Consider the following 27,681-nt stretch of genomic DNA (forward strand, 5'->3'; position numbering starts at 1 on the left):
AAGGAGTACTGGGTACTGGGAATGGTATCTTGTAAGTTAGAGGAACTCCGAGGTAGCTGGCTAGCTAGGGCCTGGATAGTCTCCGTGAAGAAACTATTGAAGGTGTTGGCGTCCTCCTCTGGTAGTTTATCACTAGAGGCTGGGGGAGTTGGTGTGGTAGTTTGTCCTGGGTGTAGTAGTTTATACCTGCCCAAAACTTTTGAGGGTTATTTTGATTTCTCAGCTGGAGATGGAAGTAGAAGTTTTTTTTTTTTTTTTTTAGTAAAATGGATCTTTTTGGCTCATTCCTTAATTGGCGAGATTTCATTTGATCTAGAGTGGCTTTAGTGATGTGCCATATGGCCCATGCTTTGTTTCGGAGTGTGAGTTTTGATTTGGTATCTTTAGAGAACCATGGTGCAATTTTTGCTTTGGTCCTAATGGAGCGAACAGGAGCATGAGAGTCAAGGATGGCAAGGAATTTATTGTTAAAGTAAGCAACAGCTTCATCCAGGGGCAGGTATTTTAGGGCAGACCAATTGCATGATTTCAGTTAGTCTTGAAACTTGGTAGGGTTTAAGCTCTTGTTATTTCTCACTGTTCTATAGGTGGGCTGGTGGGGGTTATTGGTTTTGTGTTTAAATATAAAGGTAAGAAAGTGATCACTAAGGTCATCAGGGAGGTTCCCAGACGTATACATTTGGGGTGACTATTGATTAGTATCCAGTCTAGTATACTTTCTTTGTGATTTGATTTGCCTATCCTGGTGGGGGTGGATAGGATCTATGTAAACCCATATAGGTTTACATGAGTAGTAGGAGATTCTGAGGAACAGGTGTTCCAGTCTATGTTAAAGTCTCCAAGTACTATGGTTTCTTGGGGATAGGTACTAGATAACCAGTGGAGGATGTCTTCTAGGGTATTGGTGTTATTCCCTGGGGGAATGTACATACAAACAATATTTATGCATTTGTTTTTATTAATATGAAATTTGGTAGAAAGAATCTCTGCATTATTGACCTGGGGGGTTGTATGGTGTCTATAGTAACATTTAGTGTAGATTTAAAAAGTACAGCAACCCCACCTCCCTTTCTAGTAGCACGGTCCAATCCAAGTATGTTATACCCACATGGTAAAACTTCATTATCTGAAGATGATGGCTTTAACCAGGTTTCAGTTAGACACAGTATATCATAGAAGTAGACTGCTATGAGGGCATGCAGGTTATGTACCTTGTTGTTTATGCTTCTAATATTTAGATGGCAGGCCAGGAGGGAGTTGGGGGACCTATTTATTGATAGTGTTTTGTTAATAGAATAGCCAACAGAGCAATAGTGTTTTGTTAATAGAGTGACCAACAGAGCAAATCAAAACAGCCACGTGAAAATAAGCCCACGTAATGCTGCCCTGGTCATAATCAATCATGCAGCTGTCAACCAGAGGAACAGCTGACAGTCTGGAAGAAATAATTCGGGGGAAAAATGAAAGTCTGCAGTATGTGTTTAAAGAAATTAGAATGAGTTGTAGGAATTGGTAGATTTTTTTCCCTGAGATCAGATGTGTACTGAGAAGAAAGGGAAAGGTGTGTGTGTGTGTGTGTGTGTGTGTGTGTGTGTGTGTGTGTGTGTGTGTGTGTGTGTGTGTGTGTGTGTGTGTGTGTGTGTGTGTGTGTGTGTGTGTGTGTGTGTGTGTGTGTATCCCTCCAACACATACACACATTGTATTCAATAGAAACAAAGCAAGTGGGTTGGAGAAGGTGAGTTAAGTGTTGTGTATACTAGATAATGACTGAATGCACATAGAATACTGGGATGTTGTGTACTCATCTGTCTATGGAAGTCTGGAGTTATTTTGATAATGCAAAATGGTATATGATGAAAGAAGTCCTTCAAATACTTGTGGTGGTGTTTTGGCAACTGGTGGGTTAAATTTTATTTTGAATACATTGATGTGGAGGTGGAAAGTACTCTAACAGATTCTTATGAAAGTAATGTATGTAAGCAAAAGAGAGCATGGAATATAATTTTCAGTAGTGGCAGGATGGTGGTGAGGACTGTTAGGTTTAAATGATGTAAATATATTTAAGGCAGGGCCGGACCTAGCACAAATCGATCTAGGCAGCTGCCTAAGGTCTGGGTCTGGTTGGGGGGGGGGGGAAGCCAGACAACCATTTTTCTTTGTAATTAATGCTATCATTACTTTAACAACCACACACACACACACACACACACACACACACACAATACTACCCATTTTTTTCCAGGCTCTTATTTCCTGCTTTCTGTACCAGCTCCTGTTTTATTGGCTGATACTTTAAGCCAGTGAGACTAGAGCTGGCTTCCAGAGCAAATGAGAGACATCCAGCAGTTATCGCTTACAATCTGAGTACTCCATAGTGAAATGAACAGGGGATTTCCCTTAGAAATGCCAGATCGGTATTGAACAGGAGATTTTTCTATTACTTTTTTGCTGCAAATCTTGCAATAAGTGCTATGGTCCAAATGGGAAGAACCAGGTAACTTCAGCATGAAATGCATCAACAGACTGCTGCACCTTAAATTGGTGCATAACTGAGTGAATGAGAATTTCTGTCCCTTTCTCTCTCTATTTTTTGTAGGTGCTGCAGTCGAAATACATGCTGTGGGTGCGTGTGTGTGTTTTTCACAAACCAAAAGCAGTAGTAATTCTGAGTTTTCACTCTTCCTCAGCCTGTTGAAAAGTCATCCCTTCACATTCAGTTCCATAATCTTGAGTGAGTAGCACATAATTTCTGTTGTTTGCCCCTCGCATATTCTCATTCACACATACTTGCATAACCACTTCACAAAATATATAGTTTGATCAAGAAGAAATAATTACCTTTGACTTTGAGATGAGTCATCTGTAGCTCTGGTATGCTCTTATTCATTTCTACCAAGATACATAATCGACTTGTGTGTGTTTGTATGTCTCAGGAGTGTTAAAAAGTGTTGATATCATCGAAGTAGCATACTTTTAATAAGTGTTTAAATACCTTTTTGTGCTGGTCTACTGTGTCAGCTTGCATAGATTTTTTTGGCTTATAAAATCAGATTATTCCTTTTTTAAAAATGTATTGTTAATGTTAGGAAGCATCTTTGTTTTACAATAGATTTATTTTCCTGTTGTACTCCTTGTGAGAAAGTTGTAAGTGATTTTTCAAAAAAAATAAATAAAGATTATAGTCTGCTATTTGACTTCTTAGTTTTACTGATTACTCAGTTTTTCTCTATACCCCCCCCCAACACACACACACAGAATGATGTCATGGTAGGCACTGAGCAAAGATTTATATACAGCTGCAAAGTATAACCGATAATTAAAATATCTAATCTCTTTTGAGAAAATGCACCTTATTTACATTGTGGTTTCACTACTGCATCATTTTTTGTTAATTTTCTATGTGAGGTGTTCTATCTGCAAGAACTAGTTGAGAACTTGCCTTTCTGGGAAGAAAAAACTATTTATGTTGGATTTAACACAGAAATACAGTAGTAAGGCACTGTGGGTTTAGTCTTTTATGGTGTCGTGGCAGGGATTTTCAGCTGTGAAAAACTTTCAAAGTACTGTCCTTACCAACAAAATAACATGCAGCAACAGCACACTTTTCTCTTCAAAAAATATATATTGGCATTGAATATGGTAAGTTGGTTATATCCAACTCTAAAGGTTTGTTGCTTAACACTTGCTTTACAGTATAACAAGACACTTTATGGCTTACTTTTTATACTTATGACTGTAGACAAGCATTATATTACTTAAATCACCATAGCAGAAGAAATATTCTTATTCTTGCAAGGTGTGACACCAGGGAAATACTGCCGGTCCAGCTATCTGGAATTGTGTAAATCATGTTACTGGAAAATATTAATATGATTTATATAGAATTGTGATACTGTCAGCCCAGCTATCTGGAATTTTGTAAATAATCATATGCCATTTGTGAATATTATTATAATTCATATGCTTGACTTAAAATGTAAGAGAACTATATGTTGTGTATGTTAAACTACTGGTGCAGAAGTGTGTGTTGAACTGTATGTTATGTACTGAGCTTCAAGAATGTAACCACAGTGTATCCTACTGGAAAGGAACAGAAATGTATATAAACGATATACCTATGCAAATGTATGTTTTAATAGTAGAAGTTGGAACATACAGAGTTAACTTGCAAGGCTTCAAGAAAATATGTTGGAATCAGAATGTTTTACAATTGTGTTATCTCCGTCTCAGTTTCACTGAAGGAGACCATATCTAATGCTAGAAGTTTCTTTCTATTGTCTTGAAACAGAAATAATTACTAGGTTTAAAATGTAGAGTGTTTTATTGCTCTGTTACTTCCTAGCAGCTGCACATCTGAGAGATATGTATTTTTGACACAGAGGTGCTAAATTCTAAGTGTCTGTTTAACGTGGGAACTGAAGGCAGGTGAGAAAGAGTGATGTAATCTGAGATAACCCAGCAGTAATATTGATTTATTAATTTAAGAACTCTCTCAGAGAGAGATTATTTTGGCATTTTGTATTTGTCTTTGGACCTAGAAATATCCTCTAATCAGCACTTGCCCTGCTAATAGTAAGTAACTAGGGAAAATTATTTATTTTAGAGATAGGTAGAAATATAGTAAAGACTAGTTTAAATATTTTCTGTATTTATTTGAGACTGTCCTAGACTGTCCTACAATGTTGTTTTAAAATATTTCCTGTGATTCTGAACTCTGTAGTCACTGTACTGAGCTATTGAATATTTTGTTGTTCTTTTATTTATTATTAAATATATTTAAACATTTTAATCATGGTTGGTTTGTTTAGAGATATTTAAGCTCTTAGAGTACTTGCATATGCATTTGGTGATACTGTATAGGCCACTCCAATAGCCTTAGTGTTGGTCACACTTACCATTTGGATAATAGTAACATTACACAGTAGGACTGGACACCCTTTGGTAAGGACCTTATAGTAGCTAAGTAAGGGTGGCTGGTGGCACTTGGTACTACCTTGTAGCCTGGGCAGAAGGGGGCAGTAGGTACTAGGCTATCGGCCCAAGGTCCTACATAAGCCTAGCCAACAAGGTTTCTTGGCTTACGCTACCCAAGAAAGTTATTTTCCTGTGCCACTGTCAAGCAGAGACACAGAAGTGATCCCCGGGGTGTATTTCCTATTTCCCATCCACTCATCAAGATTTTTCTTGAAGAGTGCTAATGAAGAACTTTGCTTGACATAGATGGGTAGCCTGTTCTAGAATATGGGAAGTCTCTCGGACAGGAATCTATCCCTCCAGCATGTCCTGTTTATCGTGGTGACAAGGTTTAAGTCCCTAGAGTGTGTAGCTCGGAGGGATTGGGATTTCTTTAGGTGTAGCATGTCCAACAGCTCTGGGTTTGACATAGCTTTATATGTTAGGCAGAGATCACCTCAGAGTAGGCGATATGCTATGGAGTAAAGCTGGAGTTTTTTGAGACTGTCAGTGTAGGGCATTTGTTTGAGGCCAGTAATCCTCTTTGTGAGGTACTTCTGCAGCAACTGGAAATGCCACAGATGTCTTGTGTGGTACATTCCAAAAGGGGCGTTGTACTCTATAATGGGTCTAATGAGTGTCAAGTAGAGGGGAACAATGACCTCTTTTTTTCCTGGATGAGAACCCTTTTATGATGAGGTGTGCCACATAGAAGGACTTCTGACTACTGTGGCGATGTGACTATTAAAGGAGAGACTACTGTCCACTTGGGTCCCAAGGTCTCTTATCACACATTCGGTGTTAAGTAGATTGCTGCCTATGTGGTAGTTCATGGGTACAGAGTTTTTACCAAAGGGGATGACACTGCACTTTTTGGCATTGAGCTTGAGGCCATGGCTCTGACACCAGGCATCTGTCTCAGCGAGGCCCTTCTGTAGGATGTCCACATCATTTGGGGACTTGACTATGGCTCCTAGTTTGCAGTCATCTGAGAATCTTGTAAGCCAGAGGCCTTCTGTGTTAGCCTGTACTTCAGAGAAGTAGATACCAAACAGGAGAGATCCCAGGACGGAACCCTGTGGTACTCCACTTGTCACTGCTTTGAGGTCAGATTTGGAGTCTGCAACTTTTACAGTGTGGGTTCTGTCAGTGAGCCAGTTGGCAACCCATCTTCTGACATAGGGATTTATACCTAGTTTAGTGAGTTTAGCTAGAATTCTAGAATGGGGGGTGGTGTCAAAAGCTTTGGCGAGGTCAAGATAGGCTGTGTGAACCACCTTACCCCCCTCTACAGCTTTGGTGACTGCCTCAAAGAAGTTGATCAGGTTCAGGAGGCATGATCTGCCTTTCACAAACCCAAACTGGGTGGGATGCAGAGTTTGGAGGTTACCAATGTCTTTGTTTATGAGTTCCATGATGATACGTTCCATGGCCTTGCAGACCAGGCTCGTCAGGCTAATAGGTTGATAGTTCCCGGGATCAGTGGTGGCTCCCCCTTTGTGGAGTGGGATAACTGTTGCTGTGCACCATCAGTGGGCACAAAGCCTGATGCGAGGCTATTATTGAACATGGTGCTTAAGTGGGGAGCCGGTTCATTCTGAAGTTCATGTGAAACGCAGCCTGGGATTTTGTCTGGTCCCATGGATGCTGTGTTTTTGGCTTTAGAGAGTGCAGCTTTTACCAGTGTAGTTGTGATTACAGGGACTCTGCATTCTTCCTGTATAGATATGGGCCCTTTAGTGTGTGAGCAGGGGTAAAGTTAACATTGAACCTATCTTCCAGGATGTTGGCAATATCAGTTGGTTCTGTAACTTTCGTGCCGTTGTGCTGCAACTCAAACCAGATCTGGGTGTTGCCATTGAGATTCTTGACATAACTATAGAATGCTTTGTGGTTGTCCTTAGAATTAGTGGCAATTTTGTTTTTGTAGCTAGCTTTGGAGGATCTTATAAGGGATCTCAGCTTCTTACTGAGGCTGACCAGGGATCTCCTCCACTCATGGGATTTTACTGTCTTCTGCAACAGTTTCTTCCTTCTGTTGTACAGTTTGTTTATGGCAGGGGACCACCAGATTGGCTTGCTTTTTTTGGAGGATAGCGTCTTGGTTCTGTTTGGGATAGCATGATCCATGCACTCGTGTAAGTGCTTATAGAGTGCATTTGTGTAGGATTCAGAATTTGTTACTGCATTGTCCATCTGCATGGGTGTCATGAAGTTCACCACTTCTGTCTTAAGCATGAAGTTGGCTTTGGAGAATTTTTTTACCATGGTTTCCTTAATGGGGGTGGGGGTGGGATGTGGATATCAAGAGTGATTAGCTTATGGTCGGACCAGACCAATGAGGAGTTGACTTCAGGTGTGGAACACCCGGTCACTCATGTTGGTAATGACTAGGTCTAGGATATTGTTGCCCCTGATGGGGGTGTGGATAAGTTGATCCAGAGCATTGGAGTTTATGAATTCCAGAAAGCATTGAGCTAAGGAGTTGGTACACAAGTAGTTTTCCCAGTTAATGGTGGGGTAGTTGAAGTTGCTTATTATTAGGGTGTTTGGTTGAACCCTAATATTTTCCAGTGCATCAAGAAAAGAGGAGTGGTGATCCTGGGGCATGGTGGGGGATCTGTAGCAAGCTACAATTTGGATTTCAGTTTTGCCCAGAGTTAGTTGCACTTGGATAACCTTGGATGCATTATGCTGAGCAACTAGCCTGGAGGTGTGGATATCCTTAATGAATATGGACACACCTCTGCCTTTGGTGTTTCGGTCCAGGTTATATGGCCGAAAAGTGTGGTATGAGTTATAGCCTGGTAGTGCAGGGGTGCTCTCTGGAGCATTGAACCAGGTCTCAGTCACTGCACAGATATTGATGTTCTACATTTTAAGGAGTGCCTCGAGTGAGTGCCTTTTGAGATTTAGACTTCTAGCATTGAGTAGCATTATCCTCCATTTTTGCTTGCCTGTTCCTGTTACGGTGTTGAATTTGTTATTTGAACCTTGCCTAAAAAAGGCACTATAGAGGCAGCAAGAACCTTAGCCAGTATCCGGAATCCCAGGGGCGACAGGTGCAGGCCATCTGTGGCAAAGCATCGTGGTCTGTCGACCATGTCATCCCAAGCAGACCGATACTGGATCCCCTTGGAATGACACCAGAAACTTAGCCAATTGCTGAAGTCAATCATTTTGTCCTTGTACTGCGGTATCATTCTGTGCGATGGCAGAATGCTACTCAGGGCTAGGGTCATACCTGCCTGGGCTACAAGATCGGAAAGCTCTTGCATGTTTCTTTTCATGTAGTCCAGGGAGGTATGTCTCAGGTCATTCACACCAACATGGACAATGACAGAGTCCTATTTCTACTTGTTGTGGAGTGACCTGAGTGCGTGGGTTATGTGGCGGATCTTGGCACCCAACAAGCAGCTGACCGTAACCTTCTCCTTGTTTAGCCTGGTGAATGGGACATCAGTGTGCCTGACTATAGAGTCACCTATGACTAGTGTGTTGGGTACGTTTTTTTGCCTTATTGGCTGTGGTTGAGTGGCACACTGAGTCTGTGGGCTATGTGTCATTTGGGTTGTGTTGGGGGATGGAGGTTGCTTATGTTTCTGCTTTGGAGGTCTCTGTTGCTTAGACAGATTATTATTGAGAGCCTCCGCGAATGTTTGTGTTACTATGTGTGGATTTTGGTGGTGTAGATTTAGTGAGACTATGTGATGAGTGTGGTGTGGTGCAAATGTTTACCTTCTCCTCATGACTGTCACGTTTAGTCTTGGTTGGAGAGAGCTTTACTTCCAGTTTGGCTAGATAAGTGCATCTCTCGCAGGTTGTAGTGTTGGGTGGTAGGAGGAGAGGGTTGTCTGTGTACATGAGGCAATTTCTACATTGCCTCAAGATGCCCAGATTCATCAGATAGACAGGAAAGAACATTGGGAGCTGATCCTTGGACATGCCTGAATAAAAAACTATTTTCCTGTAGATAAGTGAGGAAAGTGAGTACAAGAGCTGTTTTTCTCTAAGCAAGTGAGAAAAGTGAGTACAAGAGCTGTTTTTCTCTAAGCAAGTGAGAAAAGTAAGTACAAAAACTGTTTTCCTCTAGGTAATGAGGAAGGTTGAGTGCTATAGTAATTACTAGCTTATTTAGTGCTTACAAGTGCTGAGCACGAATAAGCAAATTTAAGTGCTAAAACTAAGAATCTGTATCTGCACTATATGAGTTACAGGACAGAAACAAGTGCAAATGTAAGCTTTCAAATCAGAAAGCTGAGAGAGATAGAAGAGATTGCCCAAACGGCCAATAACTACAATTTCTGGGCCAGAACCACTCCTTATGTGGTAGACAGGTTACCTAGTGCTTACCAGTCCCACTGATAAACTAGAAGGCTTCCCTCCAACACAGAAAGGCAGGCTTGGGGGGCTCAGAAGCTTACATACAGTCCTGGATACAGCAAATCTGTATCTGGAACACTAGTTACAGGAAAGGTAGGAAACAGGCTTACTTTTTTTTTTTTTTTTTTTTTTTTACAGAAAAGTAGTAAAAACAATTCACATGCAGTGCAAGCTAGCACACTGAGTATGTAGCAATATTGGACCAAACACAGTTTAAAAAATGCAATTAAATTAAAAAGGACTAAAAGCAAGTGCAGAAAGAGATTTTATTAGGTAGAATGTGGTAGAGATAGACTGGGGGAGTGTTCCAGATCAAATCTACAGTGGGACGGGCAACTGCAAAAGACACCAAATTTAAACTACAAGCCAAAAATAGGAAAGGTGGGTGGGACAAAACAGTTTCAACAGAGATATAAGCAACAACTAACAGTACAAACTCTAAAACCAAAAAAATATATATACTCAGCTCTGTATATTTGCAGATATATTGGGAAGCAGTTTTTCAGAACAGGGAGACAACAGTTTCAGCAGAGATCTAAGCAACAATTAACAAACTCTAAAACCAAAAATAATTTACTCCGCTCTGTATATTTGCAGATAGTGTGTTTGTATATCAATCAAATCTCAAAGTATGTGTGTCTCAGCTACTTGGGCAGGGACACAAAGCACTGGCTGGACAGAAAGGGTGTTGTAGGTCTTAGCTCGGCCACTTGGCTGAGATCTTAACCCTATAGCTGTGCCAGTGGTGAGTTTTATTGGGGATCCGGAGAAAGATGGAGAAACCAGCCCCAGACTGACTGTGATCTCTGTGTGCTCTTAAGGGAAATTGTACTTTACTATGTGTGTGTACTTGTCATCCTCCCAATGTGTACATCCCTCACTGGTGCTAGTGGTGAGGATTGAGGATCCTTAGTTACTGGGCCAGTGCAGGGGCGTCACACAAGGCATTACATTTTCAGAAAATTCTATGTCCTGCTTTTTTTTTCAGCAGCCCACCATTCAGGGACAACCCAGGATCATTATCTGGTTAAGTGACTTGCTCAAAGTCCCACAATTGGCAAATGGAGGTAGAAAACGTCAAAACCTTGTACCATTGACTAAAGAAAGCAGCTAGTTTGAGGCCTTAATCCTCTGCACCAACTGCCAGACCTTTCATAAGTTGTTTATTTTCATATAAGTTACTTAGGATTATAGTCATTAGAGCTGATGATGCTTGCTGTGTAGAAAATGCATGTTGATGCAAAACCTGTTGCTGTGTTAGCTTTGTAAGTGAATTGTAGTAGTTGGCAATTTACCTGTCTTTATTTGTGCAGAACATCTCTGATTTTGTCTCCTATTCATGCCCTGACATTTTTTAACCTCATTTTTCTTGTAAATCATTAAGGATTGCAGTATTAAAGTTTCATAGTTCTTATTGTCTGGAAAAAATCACATCACATCACAGAAGGGCTTCTCAACCTCTAGCGTTACTCTCTCAACTACTAGCACCTATTAAGTCCCGTCTGTTCCCTGTCCTGTCTCATTATCCCACAGCATTTCCTCCACAATGTAAACCTGAAATATAATCATGTGAATTGTAAAATTTGCATTTCTCTTATAATTGTTGATAAAAGTGTTAATTGTTACTGTATAGTTGCTGTTCTATATTGTTACTTTCTGTTCTATTTTTGATACATAGAGCTTACTGCCTCTCTGCTCTCTTTTTTGTGAATTATCTCACCTGGGCATTACCTGCAAATGGTCAGTTGTGATCAGTGTGCCACTGCAATAAGCAAGTGCATAATGACATAAAATGTATGCCCATTCGTCACTTGATGTTTTTAAATGAAGTAGAGTTGTCACTTCAGACTCTGAGCTATTAACTGCTTACTGTAGTCAGAAGTATAGGGTTTCAATCCTTCCATTTCATTTATTTACTGTGTGACCTCGATCAAGTCACTTAATCAGATAGGGTAGTTAGGAATTTGGTCTTGGCACCTTAATGGTCCCGTGATCCACATGCCGAGTAACTTGTACCTACCTGTCAAAAGATTTTAATACTCTTCACATATACTGGAAGAATCACGCAGCAAAAAGGTAGGCCAAAAAAGAGTTTATTTTAGATGCATGGAGACCTGCCACAAAGTTCTTGGTTGTCAGCGTCTAATTTCTGTACACTTTACATGGGTTTTTATACCCTCTTTTGTACATACACAGCAGCTGGTTACTAGACAAGGAATTTCAGTCAAGGCTATAAATTCACTCACTGGAGCCTTAGATGGTCAAAAGTCAGACACAAGATAAGTTGGTGCCTACATCAAGGTAACATCTATGCAATCCTCCTTGGTCAGAGGTCAGTCCCAAGATAGGCCTGTGCCTGGACCACAGTAGCATCTGTGCATTCCTTTCTGGTCAGCAAATTCCTTACAAGAAAAACAACTCATTTTAGCTTATTTCTTTGCACACAATGTAGTTTCACATTTTAACCCTTCCTATACAGGATACAAAGATGTTGAACACAAAGATTCTTACTACATTTCCCCCCTCACAACACTTTGTATCACCAGTAATACATTTTATTCATACAGTTTTTCGCATGATTCATTTTCTGTATATTCGGAATAATAAGCTTTAGTTTGCATTGGCAGACAATACACTTGATATTATCATTCGGATGCAAGGAATGCAACAACAACCCAACAGTAGGAATATAATGCGCAGGGCATACAGCAATTAAGACATTTATGAGTACTGTTCCCCAATTCCCAAACCAATTTTGGAAAAGGTCAGTCAATGGATTCTGTCCTGGTTTTGTAAGTTCAGAAACTTGCTGTAGGATCTCCAGATGACTGTTAATGTCATATCACTTGTCTGTAATGAACGGACAACACTTGCAAGTACCTCCTTTCGCCGCTAGGGTGAAATCGAGCGCCATACGATTCTGCAACACTACAGTCCTTATTGCAGTTAACTCATCCGTCACCAATCCTAGCGCAGAAAAAGTTGCATTGCTCAGAGTTTCTAACAGTTTTGACAGTTTTCTGAGCTCCCAAATAGATTTTACTGTCCCATAAGCTGGAAGAATACCAGCCCAAGAAATAATATCATCGCTCAAGTCCATGTGTGATAGTCCTTTGCTGCTACTATGGGCCAAATCGTGATGATAGATCCAGGATGCATCCACGTTACCTACGGGATTAACAGGTTTATTAACAGCACGTACATTTCGTATTTTACCTTGGGGAAGAGAAAATGTATGTCTTATAGCTGGTGCTAAATAGCCCAAAAAACAACTGCCTGACCAATTCCTTGGTAACCATCTGTATGCTTTTTTACCACAAATAAAATAACAATCATTCACCTTGAGGGTGATATTTACTGGAATAGAATGATTTCCTTTGTCTTGTAGCCCTTTAAACAAAAGATCATACACAGATAACATTTTTTCAAAAAAGCTTGTGACATTAATAAGCCATGTACTATTAATAAGCACTCTTATAGGCTTGAAACTCGTTGCACAGTGCCCATCTATTGTACAGTTATGAATTATGGTCACATTACATTGACTCCATCCAACATTAATTTTTCCAGATCTCTGGAAACATACAGTTCCATTCTGACGACCCATGAAGGGTAATGCTATTTTGTCCTTTAAGGCTACCTCTGAAGTTTCAAATAGTAAATTAGTCCATGTATCATTTGCCCCCAAAGGGACTGTACCTAACATCAGACCACCATGTACAATAGGGATAGCTGTGCATATCCAACAATTTGAAACATTAAAAGACAAAGCATATGCATATTTAATAGCTTGGTACGTATTAAAGGGTGGATGCCAAGCTGTATTTTCGTCTCTCTTCACTTGGCTAGTTTCGTTTGAAAATAAAAACGGCCAAAACAGAAAAGTAACAATCACACTTATTAACAACAAAATTATTTTGGAATGCTTTGGTGGGAAAGGCTGCTCCCTTCCGGTACTTCTCTGCATTGCTACAATAGTCAGATATTTATACAAAACAAGATTAGTACTAATCAGTGTTCCTCAAGTTTTCTGGTTCCACTTTCAGGATCCTGTTGTTCTTCTTCTGATCTGAAAAATAATCATTCGTTAGAGAAGTGTTAGTTTTTGTCAGCATTTTCCTCATGTAATCTGCTATGTCTTCACCCCCCTCACGTTCCGCAGGCAAAAGACCTTGCCACTGCGGGACGTAATAAGGTCTCCCGTATAGTAGTTTAAATGGTGTAACCCCTTTTGAAGTGGGAGTGGCACGCATTGACAGGAGTGCCAGAGGTAAGCAGTTTATCCAAGACTGATGTGTCTCGGCCATGAGTTTAAGTAACTTGCCTTTGAGAATGCCAGTATGGCGTTCAACCAACCCTGCTGACTGTGGGTGGTAGGCACAATGATGTTTTAACTCGATCTGAAAAACGGCAGCCAGCTTTTGAATAACTTGGTTTACAAAATGTGTACCATTATCAGAATAGATGCGTGTAGGTAGCCCAAAATGAGGAATAATGTTATTTGTAAGGGCCTTGGCTACCGACAGTGCATCTGGGTGTGCTACCGAAAAAGCTTCTACCCATTTTGTAAAAGCATCAATAATGACTAACACAAATCGCTTCTGTTGAACAGGAGTTAGTTCAATAAAATCCATACAGATTGTGTGAAATGGATACAGAGGCAGCGGGAAAGCTGCTGGGGTGATCCGCACCCCACCACCATGGTATCGTGCACAAAACAGGCACAATAACAAAATCGTTTAGCATATGCTATAAAGCCCTTGGTCCAGAAAATTTGCTGGATTATCTGAACCATAGCAGCAGGGCCCAGATGAGATGGGCCATGCGTCACTAATGAGGCATACCTAAAAAGGTTCGTTGGCAAAACATACTTGTCATTTGGACCTACAAAAACTCCCTGCTTCGGAATAGCCCCATATTTAATCCATCGCTGTTTTTCCTGAACTGTACTAAGTTCCTGCATTACTTGTAAAGTTTGTAAATCAAATTTATCTGTAGGATGAAGTTCCTTCTGTGTGGTTTCAAGTGCAAAAGTAGAGGTTAAGGCTACACTTTTTGCAGTTTTGTCAGCTAGTGCATTTCCAAGTGATACTGGATCCTTGGCATTTGTGTGTGCTGCGCACTTACAGATGGCCAATCCGCCGTGGCAGTTGGACAGCTTGTAAGAGGCTAAGGATTAAATCCTTGTGGGTTATTTCCTTTCCTGAGGCCGTAACCATTCCCCTATTTTTCCATTGCTGTGCAAAGACATGGACCGTGGAAAAAGCATACTGACTATCTGTGTAGATAGTAACTGCCTTATCCTTGGAAATGGTGCATGCTCTGGTCAAAGCAATCAATTCAGCCGCTTGTGCGGACAGGTTCCTGGGGAGAGGTTTTGCCTCTAGTACCTTAGTCTCAGTTGTGACTGCATAACCCACTTGTGTAATACCTGCCTCATTCTTACGTGCTGAGCCATCTACGAACAGGGTCCAATCTGAATTTGCCAAAGGCTGATCCTTAAGGTCTGGTCTTGGTAAGACATTAGAGTGTATTAAGTCTAAACATACGTGAGGGGCACCGTCATCAGCTGTAGGTAACAGCGTGGCTGGATTAAGAGTAGTGCATCGCTCAATAGTCATGTGTGGTTGTGATAACAACGTTGTCATGCAGGACAAATGTCTGCTAGGAGAGAGAAAGGTAACTTTATCCTGTAGAAGTATTACCGCGACAGAGTGCGGTACTCATAAGGTGAGGTCATGAAACAAAACTAGGGTTGCAGACGCCTGCACGGCCAGTGCAGCTGCGACTACTGCTTGTACACAGTGTGGCAACAATTGTGCCACTGTGTCCTGTTTACTGGAATAAAAAGCTAATAATAAGTTTGCAATAGAACCAGTGCCATAAAGCCCTGCTTACAATCTACTGTCTGAACAATAGGTTTTGTATAGTCAGGGAAGCTAAGTGTTGCAGATCCTGCTATCAGTTGCTTTACCCTAGTAAATGCCTGTATTGCCTTATCTGTCCATTGCAGCGCGTCATGTGCTGCCATGGGAAGTGCAAAAATAAGTTCTGAAAGTGGACTTACTTCCTCTGCATAATTGGGAATCCAACTACGACAAAAGTTTGTTATTCCTAACAATGACATAATTTCTTTTTTTGTACTGGGCATTGGTGCCTGTAAAATACCTTCTTTTCTACAGCTATCTAGTTGTCTACCAGCATTTGAAATGGTATAGCCTAGATACCGTACTTCAGTTCTACAAAATTGTAATTTAGATTTGTTTACCTTATGTCCCTCTTTCGCCAAGAAATGCAATAACCGAATAGTTTCGGACTCACAGCCTCCGTGGGTGCAGCCAGTAAGATGTCGTCCACGTATAATAGTAGATGACAGCCATGCTCTGGTTGAAACTGTGCCAGGTTTGTCGACATTTCTTGCGAAAAGATTGTAGGGCTCTCACAATATCCCTGCGGCAGTCTTGTGTATGTGTACCACTTGCTCATAAACGTAAAGGTGAACCAAAACCTACTATCTTCCTGTAGAGGGATAGAAAAAAAATGTGTTACTGATATCAATGACAGAAAAATACTTGTCCGTGGGAAGGATATCATTTAACAACACAGATGGATCTGGGACCACAGGAGCCCTTGGCACTACAGCAGCATTCACAGCCTGCAGATCCTGTACCATTCTCCATGTCCAGTCTGGTTTCCTTACTGGGAACAAGGGTGTATCTCATGTTCCCATACTGCACATTCCCTTTTACCTTCTTTATTCACATTCTCAAAATCATTCTCATTTTGTATTACTGACTCTTGCCAGTCGACCTCAGCACCTGGGTCCGGTTCGTCCGTGCTGCCATCATATAGTCATGCTGAACTATGATTTGGAGCAGCAGCGGATTTCCCGGGATTCCGGCAATCTCTTGTGAAATGCCCCTTCTTACTGCATTTAAAACATTCCCCCCCTCTTTCATCTGCCTTCGTAATCTTCAAAATGTCCTACATTCCCTCTCCCTCTGCCTTTACCCCGTCCCCTTCCTCTACCTCTGTTGGATGGAGCTTACATTAACATAAGTGTTTTATCCGCGCTCACCGTAAAGGTTTGAGCCTGTTTTCTTTTCTTTTCCTCAAGATATTTTTTTTTTTTTTCATGTAAGGGGATATTAGTCTGTGGACAGGGTATGTACCTTAGCTTCTTTTTGTTTTTACTCTGATTTGTCTATACTACGGTTACGTAGTTCCAGAGTCTCCTCTGCTTGTTTTTTTGTAAAACTACGGAGGGTATTTTTCCCTGCTTCTCTGCCTCCTGTAAGACTACGAAGGACACCTTTTCTTGATTTTCTGCTTCTTTCTTTTTGATACTGGGGTGGACTAACCCTGTCTTTAGTGACGTCAGGATACAAGGGTGGGGCTGTTGGTTTACGACAGACAATAGATGTTTCGTCATCTTCTTTGTGGACAAAAAATGCACCTTTTGCACTCGAGCCACTACTTCCCTTATTTGAAAATTGTTCCTTATATCTCTTATTAGCTTCTAACCATTTCTGTGCTTGAGGAAATCCTACCTTTTTTTGTTTCTCACTAGATTTTGACATTCCGATCTATTTAAGGTACCACTAAACCCATAATTTTTCTTCCATTTTTTCATATATTTCAAGTTTTTCGGATATAATTTAAACATATATTCCTCATCTTCAGTCCTTTTATTTAAGCAGCCCTTACTAACACAACAACTGCTTCCTATTCCCATTTTTCTTATTTAAAAGAAAAACTGTTTCCCATTTTTCTTATTTAAAAGAAAAACTGTTTCCTTTTCCTGAGATCTCTACTGGTCTTTTGTAAAATTTAAACAAAAGAAATTCCTTTATGACTAGTCCCTTTGTTCTTTAAAAAAGAGAACAATACAAAAAGAGGGAAAAAACATTACGCTTACCTTTCTGCGGTTCTCCCGCCCCGTTCGTCACCGTCCCACGGATCGAATCTAAGAGTGACTGGCCTCTACTTATGACTTTTTTGTCGGAGGTCTTTCCGTTCAAGAGAGCCCGAGATTCGTTCTCCCTTTCCTGTACAGGTTTTTCAGTCCCTCTTATGCGATTTGTACCGTGAAGAGGTGGCCCCACGGTCTTGGGCGCCAGAAATGTCAAAAGATTTTAATACTCTTAACATATACTGGAAGAATCACGCAGCAAAAAGGTAGGCCAAAAAAGAGTTTATTTTAGATGCATGGAGACCTGCCACAAAGTTCTTGGTTGTCAGCAGTCCAATTTCTGTACACTTTACATGGGTTTTTATACCCTCTTTTGTACATACACAGCAGCTGGTTACTAGACAAGGAATTTCAGTCAAGGCTATAAATTCACTCACTGGAGCCTTAGATGGTCAAAAGTCAGACACAAGATAAGTTGGTGCCTACATCAAGGTAACATCTATGCAATCCTCCTTGGTCAGAGGTCAGTCCCAAGATAGGCCTGTGCCTGGACCACAGTAGCATCTGTGCATTCCTTTCTGGTCAGCAAATTCCTTACAAGAAAAACAACTCATTTTAGCTTATTTCTTTGCACACAATGTAGTTTCACATTTTAACCCTTCCTATACAGGATACAAAGATGTTGAACACAAAGATTCTTACTACACTACCCAACTCCGAAATACTAACAACTCACCTCAAAATCATTTCTAACAAAAACACAATGATCATTGCCACCTATCTCCCTCCAGGCAATAACCTTTGTACGATTGAAAATCTATTGTCCTGGGCATCTATCAATTTCAGCCCAAAAACTATAATTCTTGTTGACTTCAATCTTGACTGCCACTCCTGCATATCTAGTACCCCCTCAAACTACATAAACCTCTTCAGCTTCACTCAAACCATAACCTGTCCAACTCGCACAGACAAACGTTCCAGTAAGCAGTCAACACTAGATTGGATTCTGACTAACAGGCCCAACCTACACTACCTAGCAAGATGCTTCCCAGACTCCCTTAGTGACCATTCCCCAACTTTTTTTTTACAGAAAACACATACACACAAAGTAAGACCTCCTACAAATATATATGTAGTACAAAACATTTCACCCCCTCTACCTTTAACCTATTACTTCAACAATGTGACTAGTCACCACTTAAACACCTCCATCTGGACCTGGCTGTCCAATATTTCAACAGCACCTTCCTTAACCTACTTGATAGCCTTGCTCCCACTAGAAAGGTATGCATAAGAGCCAAGCAACTGCCTTGACTAGCTAATGACACCTAACTGCTACTTAAACGTAGAGAAAGCGCATGGACAGCTTACTTGACTACCAAAGATTCATCCAACCTCTTGGCATATAAACGGCTCCTAAACCTAGCTAAGAAACAAATCAAAAAGGACAAACAAGCCTACTTCCTAGCCAGTCAACAAAAATACTTGAACAACCCTCAAAAATTCTGGAAAAGCATTAACTATCTCCTTAGCCCCGGCCATACCCCAACCCCTGCCCTTGTCTCTTCCAACAACACGGACTCTAGAGCTACTCAATTCAACCCCACTTTATTAATTCCATAACCACCCTACTAGGTACCCAGAGCACCCGGCCACTTACCATTTCCACTCCTACCCCAGACTTCCCCAAACCCCTCATTTTTAATACCATTCAAACCAACTACAAAAAAACTCCTAACCAAGCTAAAACCCTGTTGTCTTGCTGCTGAACAACTTCCTAATGAATTTCTACAGATTGCAGCACCTTCTATCACCTATCCCATTTCTATCGTGATTAATCGTTCCATTACAGAACAGTACATCCCTCCTCTCTGGAGAGTATCACACATCATTCCCTTCCACAAAGGTGGACCCTCCAGGGAGCTAATCAACTATTGTCCCATAGCCATCCTCTTCCCCCCTCGCAAAAATCTTAGAAAAATGCACCCACAAACAACTCCTACACCACCTACTTGGTCATAACCTGCTGTCTAACTCTCAGCACGGTTTTCGACCTAAACCTAGTACTAACACAGCTCTAATATCTTTCACCAATACCATTAACAATCTCCTAAACGAAGGTCACTGTGTCTCTTCTATCTTTCTCAATATGTCGAAAGCCTTTGACACTGTTTCGCACCAAATACTTCTAGACAAACCCGCATCTTATGGCCTCACTACTGCATACCTAACCTGGTTCCATAGTTGTCTTTCCAACATTAGCAAACAACTAAATGGGCTAACAGTCTCTTCCCCCTACTCCTTATCTCAATCGGTGTACCCCAAGGCTCCATTCTTGGCCCCCTCCTCTTTACCATATTAACTAACAACTTCAGCTCAGCAACTCAACTGTCTCACATTGTCCAGTACGCCAATGACTCCACACTTGTATGCTCACCACAAGAACTTCAAATAAAAATGCACACTTCCTTTCAGGACATAGAAAAAGCACATCAACTCATACTTAACCCAAACAAAATGAAGATTATTACCTTCAGAAACAAATTTTCCAAACCTGGTCAGTCCTCTCTCTCAATCCTGAACTCAAATGGAACTAAAATACAGCCCACTAGCCAGGCTAAACTGCTAGGTGCCACAATAGATGAGAATCTAAAAGTTGACAAGCATATTTCTCTGACTATCAAGAAAGTTTACACCAAACTTGGCACCTCTGTAGGGCTAAATCATACCTCAGAGTGCCAGACTAGCCACTGCTCGGTCACCCCTACTTTCCACCCTCCTATGCAGATCTCACATAGTCACAAACCTACGCGAGTCTGAGCTCAATAACCTAGAATCCTGCTACAACAAAATCACCAAGTTTGCTACTAATCAGCCATACAAAACTCACCACTGCACTGCCCTTTTCCAGCTCAGCTGGCTAGAACTCCCTAATCTTTTATCACTCAGCCAAATGACTATGGCCTACAAAATAATCTACCAACCCAGTAACTGCCTCGCTTTCTCTAACCTTGACCAACCTAGTATCACTACCAGATCCCCCAACAAGCTAATGTTAAAGGTATCCCACTCCCACAAAATAGCCAAATTGTGGAACATTCTTCCGAAGCCCATCACACAAAATCCTCACCACCATGATTTCAAACAACTCCTAAAGAATTACCTAGCCAGACCCTGGCTTTGCCCCTGTCATTCACCAGGCTAATTACCTAGCCAAACCCTGGCTTTGCCCCTGTCATTCACCAGGCTAATTCCCTAGCCAAACCCTGGCTTTACCCCTGTCATTCACCAGGCTAATTCTTCTATCTCCCATACCTTATCCTCTACTTTACCTCCAACTATACTTCTTCCATCTCTCCTCTAACTCTGCTGACCCATAACAGCTTGCTCTCTGTTTTAATTGATGTACAGAGACTTTTGATTCCAGACATCCTGTGCATACATATGGAATAGTAACTAACTCCCTGCCTTTACATCATTGTTAATATATATATATATATATATATATATATATATATATATATATATACATACTGTCTCTGAATTTATTTTGTGCACACTGTCTTTGTAATTAGTATTTCTGTATAAGCTTACAGACTCTATATACTTGTGTACATTATTGTTTGCATTCTACTGTTGAATGTATTATAATAATTATAATTATTGTAAGCTTTGTTACTGCATCTGGAGCTTTTCTCCCCGGGATTCTGCTGAAAATGGGCTTCTGGCCCAGTCGGACACTACCTGGTTAACAAATGTAACAAATAAATGAATATAACTTTCTATGTATATAAGGGAAATAGTTAAAATCTGATTTTTAAGCTACAAAGTTGAGAGGGCAGAATGGAGTTGTAATAGGTTGCACTGTATGGTTCTGACCCCAGTGAGCTGAAATCCATTTCTGTATGATTACTTATGAATGTATTCATTTGCATGATCTCAAGCAAATATTTGAGATGTGCAGTCATACAGATGGTTGTGTGTGTGCCTGTGTGGCTGTATGTATAAACACTTGGTTCCTGCATAATATAGTAGTTACAGTGCAAGGAACCAGTTGTAGCAAACAAGTGTCATCATTTTGCCATGCTCTTTGAGTACAATACTTGGTATCTTTTTTTGTGTGTGTGTTGACAGTGGATTTTATTATTTGGTTGTGAATAAACTGGAGAGCATGAAGTCTATGTATTTAATGTTAGTATTTTAAGTATGAATATATTTTTAATTTAGCATGTTTTTTGTAGGCATAAGGACATGAAATGCAGTTTGTTGGGCTATAACAGATTGTCTAGTACTTGTTGCAAAAGAGTACAACTATGACATGTTAATGAAATGCTTCCCATAGTGCAGTGTTTCAGTCTCACAGCCATCTTTTGTCTATTGTGTGACTGACCAAGTCACTTCACCAGACAGTACTTCTAGAATGCCCATGTAAAAAGACATTTGCATGCAGTAGGCTGTCCCAGGATTTTAACAAATAAGCACATTTGTCTCGAGTTCCCCTTCACATAGCATATAGTGAAGCACTCATTAGTGGTTATTTGACTAGGAATCCAGCACATTTCATGTAGTTTAATAGGTTGCCAGGTTTATTCTCAATAAACGTGAGTTTCAAAGGAAGTGAATTTCAAGAGAAGAGAATTTACTGTTTATATGTTTTCAATGTGAGATTATTTTTTGTTTAGCAAATGGCCATGAGTGCTTTTGCTGTAAAATTAGAAATAAAAGTTTTAAATTAAATCTAAATCTTATCATAGGAGGTTACTAGGCTAATGGCCCTGAGGACCTTACAAGCCTAGCCAAGGGTTTATCCCCAAAAAACAAACCTTAGTCAACACCTGTCACTCCTGTCAGTGACGGCCAAAGGTGGAACACCTGGGACAAATTTGTGGTTTCCCATCCACTCATCAAGGTTGCGCTTGAAGAGGGTCAGTGAGATACTCTGTTTGACATGTATGGGAAGTCTATTCATGAGACAGGGCAGCCTCTGGGAGACACCATCTGACCGTTGTCAAAGCAAAGAAGAAACTAGTATGATCACTGACAGATTTGAACAGTATTTTATGGTAACTGGGAAGAGACAGCCAAGTAATGGGCTATTGGTTTGGCTGTGGGGGAGGGGCTGTCCATTATCTGGCCTAGGGCCCCATTTGACTATGATCTGGCTCTGATGTGAGGTGCAGTTAATGGTATGCTTTGTGTTCTCGAATTGATAGCTTAGATAAGAACATTTATTTATGTTTCAATGTTGTTTTAAAAAAAATGACCATCCCTACACTCTTCTTGATATGTGGCACATCTTTAATATCCACCTGAACAACTACTAGCTTAGAGAGCTACATCCTTGGCTTTCTTTTACTAAAGAAATCAAAAACATCCTTTTAAAGTGCTGGCAAAAAATGTACATAGAAACTTGTTTGCATAGAACAAACCAAGCAGGAGTGAAATACATTATGCTGCACTGTTGTGTTACTACTGAGTTTTTACCCAAGTGCACAGTTTGGGTATAGAACTTGCAGTCTTTCACAGCAGTGGCGAACATGTAGCTTATTGACTCACTAATATGACACTTCTTTTATCATAGATCTATTTTTATTTTAAGTAAGCATATGTTGCATCAGCTAGGTAAGGTCCCCATGGGATGCTAAGGCTTGACTCTATGTTCTGGATTTAAAAATGTTGTTATTGTTCTCAAGATTATAGTGAATATGTTCAGATATTGTTTCAAGTACCTCTCTTCGGGGGCTACTTGACAACATTATCTGATTAGATGACTTGATCAACCCTGTTTTCAGGTAGAAACAAATGGAATCAAACCAAGGACTTTAACACAAATCTTACTACTTCAAATTTTAAATATTTGAGCTAAAACTGGTATTATAGTGTACCGTATACCAAGTACACATAGCCGTATATAGGTAGTGCTGTTAATATTGCACGTATGATCTCAACAATTTTGCTACAATTTTAAAAGGATTTTTTCTTTTGATCAAGGCAGTTAGAGTGAGTTATAAACAATAATTACACAATTAAAAGTGTCTGTTGTACTGATAAATGTGTGCTTATAATTCAGGCTATTTAAGATTCATACTTTGCTGCCACATACTAGGGGAAACTGTTTACAGTGTTAATTTCCCAGGTGAGACACAACAGAGCATTGTTTTAGTACTACAAAACCCTTTGGTGGGAAAAATCTGTTCCTGTATTTCCTTCTGTTTGCAGAAACCAAAAAAAGACTCTCTTTTTAGGGCACGACATTTGGACTAACCTGTTCTTCCAGTTCCAGGGTTAGCAGGTTACCTGTACAAACAGAGACCATGACACTCGGGTGGAGCTTCAGCTGTCAGAATGATACTGCCCTCAGCCAATCTGCATGCTGCAGACAGATGCTTTCAGTCAGAGTTCCCAATCAGAATTCACTAAGAGCTAGTTGTTAGACAGTCTCTAATTGTTATTTCTCCATTTTTTTCTGAAGAACACAAAAAGGTGTATAGTGAAAAATTACTTAATCATAATTAGAGGAGAACGAGAGAGACCATAGTCCAGCAGATTATCCAACAAAGAAAGCTTTAAAATTCGGTAAGTGCAGTATATTGTAAAACTTCATTTCCTGTATTCAGGAGTGTAAACAAGCCAGACTTTTTTTGTTGACTTTTCTCTGAGCACAATTGAGATATTCTATTTTGTTTTCTACTAAAAGCTAAAAAAGTGTAGATTAGAAATTCTGATCCTTTAAATGCTTAAGTGATGATCAACAGTTTGGAAGGTTTTGTAGGATTATAAATGTAAAATTCAATTTTCAGTGCTGTGTTTTTGCAAATGGCTTGCTATGTTGTTGTAACTAGACAGGTACAGAAAAAACTGCTTTCTTAGGCTGGTGGACCTTAGTGAAATTCACCCCTGATCTTTTTAGTTTCCATCAGTTTTCTCTTCTATGAAACTAATACCAAGTCAAGGATATTTACACTGATCTGTAAGGATCATCTCTTTTCCCTAATCGGTTTATCATTTCCTTATCAGTGACTAAAACACTACAGGCATATTTATGAAAAATATTTCACGTATGTCTGCAGCTTGCATGCTACCTTATAGAGTCCAAGAAAAACAGTGCTGACCACACGACAGTGATTATATGTGTAGAAAATGTAACTGTAGCACTGATGATCATCTTTATCGATGTTTAGTGTTAGGATTAGGTCAAGTCTTTTCTGTTACTTTGCTCACTATGACCCCACCCATGAGTACTTAAAAAAAAAAAAAACACATTTACTTTTGTGATCAGTGACACAACAGTAAAACCAGGTTTGTTAGTTTTAGAGAAGAAACACCCATATAATGACGGAACGTACCATTCAGAAAAGGTTTTGCTTATGCAGTTTCCTACAGTGCATGTTACTGAGCAGTTAAATGGTTAAAAAGGAGTTCCTAGGTTACCTTAAAGGGACATTTTGCCTTTGTCTGTTCTCCTGTAGACTTTATCTTTTATTTCCTTTGTAATGTAATTTTTTCCTGGTTATTTTATAGGTTTGAAAAGTAGTGGCTGGTGCACATCAAAGAGCAAGCTCTTAACAAAGAAACTTACAACCCTTTATGAGCAGCAACAATGTCATCAAGACCCTTCGAGAGCCCCCCACCATATGATCATGGAAGCGTTCAGTAAGTGGAGAGTGTTTACTGTGTTTCTTTATTTTCCTTCTTTGTGATCAGAAGAACAATAATACTTCATGTGTTACTTAGGTATGCCAGGGCACACAATGCTTGCTTTCTATGTGGGGGAAAAAATACTGTGTAACAGTTTATATATTTGTTTTCATTTTATGTATTCTGTTAGAAAATGGAGTGAGACACCAAGTGGTCTGTAATAACTGTATACATTATACAGGGATATTCAACAAGTTAACTTCTAAACTGTGGAATAATATTCAAAACTGAAAGCTGTCTCTTTCTTGAGATGTTGAAAGTAAACTGAAGCACTGGATTTTTGTTTTTCATATTGACACTTTTATTGATTTCTTATAACCCTTCCTACCTTTTTTACAAGGGCAGATGACACATTTTCACTAAAGCTGATTTTGCAGAGGGCTTGAGAGGCCACTGTTAAACAAATGTTCAGAATCTGAAAAACCGAGTAGCCAAAATTGTACAGTGCTGTAAAAATAGAAGCCATTTTGTAAATGTGGGTCAAATAATACAAAAAAAAGGTAGCATGTTACTGGAACATATTCATATTAACCAAAGACAAACCCTAAGTAGAATGGGAACATGGTAGCTTAGTGAGTTCATCTCAGCCTCACAGCTCCAGGGTCCAAGGTTCAATTCGGGCTTATGGTCACTGTAAGTATAGAGTTTAGCATATTCTCCAAGTGTAAGAGAAGTGTGTACATGTGTGTGTGTGTGTGTGTGTGTGTGTGTGTGTGTGTGTGTACGTGTCTGTCTGTGTGTGTCAGCGCACCTTTTCTGTTGGTACTTATTTTTTCACAAGAGGAAGGAAAACAGATAAGTTTATTGGCTGTACTAAGCTGTCTTCTTGAAAAAAAAAATTCACCAGTATTGTGGTGCATTTTCATGGACTAGGGAAACATAGGAACATATTACACAAGCGATCATGGGGATCATAATCTACTTAGCCATATACACCTTTAAGCAGACAAATATAAAAGTTCTTGTCACCTTTTTTAAGCACTTAATAGTGCTCACCTCCAAAATCAAACAAGGCCATACAAGATAACTATGGTATAAATTTGTGGCTACTCATCCAGTCATCATGACTAGCCTCAAAGGTACCCAAAGTAGTACTTTGACCAGTAGTGGTAAATTATTTCACAGTCTGGGACACTTGAGTTTGGAGACCCTCTCCAACAAGTCCGGTTTATTTTTTACGTACTCAGTGCAGGTGTTTGTAGAGCCACTGGTTTTGTGAAGAAATAGGAGGCCAAATAGGATTTGGTTAAAATTATGGCTCAAAATGCGAGACACAGATCACCTTGCAGCACCCTGTAGGCTACTGAGTATAAAGAGTCATGCCAGTCTGTTGGGGTACTTGAAGGATTTAAGAACTTTAATTTACTTGGTTGGAAATCTTTGGAGCCTTTCTAGCTGAGCAATATGCTTGAATATTTATATACTAAGGGGGAATTGTAGTCATTGATTGGTCTGATAAGGGAAGAGTACAGTGGTAGGATGACTTCTTTGGATCTTGAAGATATTCCTTTGGAAATTAACTTTGCCAAATAGAAAGATTTCCTGATCTGTGGTGAAAACATCATGACTGAATGAGGAAAAGCTATCCACATACTTGCCTAGGTTTCTTTTATAACTGTTTGAAGAGGAGTACCATTTGTAATATATGCAGTAGGACCAACCTTTCTGCCAAACACTACTATGCTGCACTTTTTTCATTCAGCTTGAGGCCATTTTGATATGGCCATTTTCATGGGTGCATATTCCAGCCCTTGCTGAAGCTGTTTTATATTAGTAGATGAGTGGATAACAGTGGCCAGTTTGCCGTCATCAGCAAACTTGGTCAACAACTCTTCTGGGATATTGTTTGGATGACTGCAAAATAAATGCCAAACAGGAGAGGGCCCAGAACTGATTCCTGTGCCACACTACTAATTACAAGTTTGCAATGAGAGAGAGGACCAGCAACTTTCTCAGTTTGGGATTTGTTAGATATCTAATTTGCAATCCAGTGGGCAATGTAGGATAAGCAAATAATTCATATTCTGTCTGACCTGGAAACATAAACTCACCTTTTGAGTCAGACATATCCAATGTCTGTACAGTGTTCAGTAAAGATGTACATAACACGGGATACAGGGTGTAGCTGTACAAAACTGGGAATGTGCTGACAGTGAGTTCAAGCTTCTTATAAAGTCACTGAGCTAAATACTTGTCTCCTCTATGGTCTGCGTATGACTATAGAGGTGTAGTTGCTTATATTTTTGTTTTCATTTTGTTGGGAAGTGCACTAAATTGGTTAAAGATGCAGCATATTCCTTAATTACTTTATAAGTTAAGGTATACACTGTATAGTAATATGTAATAAGTGAGTTTCTGAATAGCAGAGCAACATTCAGAAGCTGAAAGATGTCCCTTTCTTGAGTTGCTATAGAAAAAATATATTGCAAGCTGAAAGGAGCCCCAAACACTTTTTTTGTTTATAAAGTTCAACATCCCAAGAAAAAGTGGTACTGCACTCTAATGTGCAAGTGAGAGCTTAAGACTGAAGGGTTAGAGTTCAGCTGCAAAAGCAAAAATGTGTGGATAATAGAAGCAAGGGTACATGTACTGGTAAGCTCTTCTTGATGCAAGTAGAAAATGTTATCATGGTAAAAGTCACCATTTCATTTTAGTGCTTCCATGTGTCTCTGTGTGTGTGTGTGTGTGTGTGTGTGTGTGTGTCTTAGTTTCAAAAGTAGAAGAAACCTATTATG

The 27,681-nt window shown here is 39.9% G+C and overlaps 1 protein-coding gene across 3 annotated transcripts in view; it reads left to right on the forward strand.

Annotated features, from left to right (window-relative positions):
* Positions 1–27,681, forward strand: part of OCLN (occludin) — a 395,619-nt gene that overhangs the window by 131,794 nt on the left and 236,144 nt on the right. The window contains exons 1-2 of one of the 3 annotated variants that reach the window (XM_044071525.1): positions 23,656–23,824; positions 24,770–24,901. In XM_044071525.1, the coding sequence (XP_043927460.1) occupies positions 24,849–24,901 (53 nt within the window). In that variant the 5' untranslated portion in view covers positions 23,656–23,824; positions 24,770–24,848. Of the gene's footprint in view, positions 1–23,655; positions 23,825–24,769; positions 24,902–27,681 lie in introns of those variants that run through there. The other 2 variants (XM_044071523.1, XM_044071524.1) reach the window with 2 other exon arrangements.

The sequence above is a fragment of the Protopterus annectens genome, chromosome 5.part0, assembly GCF_019279795.1.
Source record: "Protopterus annectens isolate FY-2018-M chromosome 5.part0, PAN1.0, whole genome shotgun sequence".
Classification (NCBI taxonomy): domain Eukaryota; kingdom Metazoa; phylum Chordata; order Ceratodontiformes; family Protopteridae; genus Protopterus; species Protopterus annectens.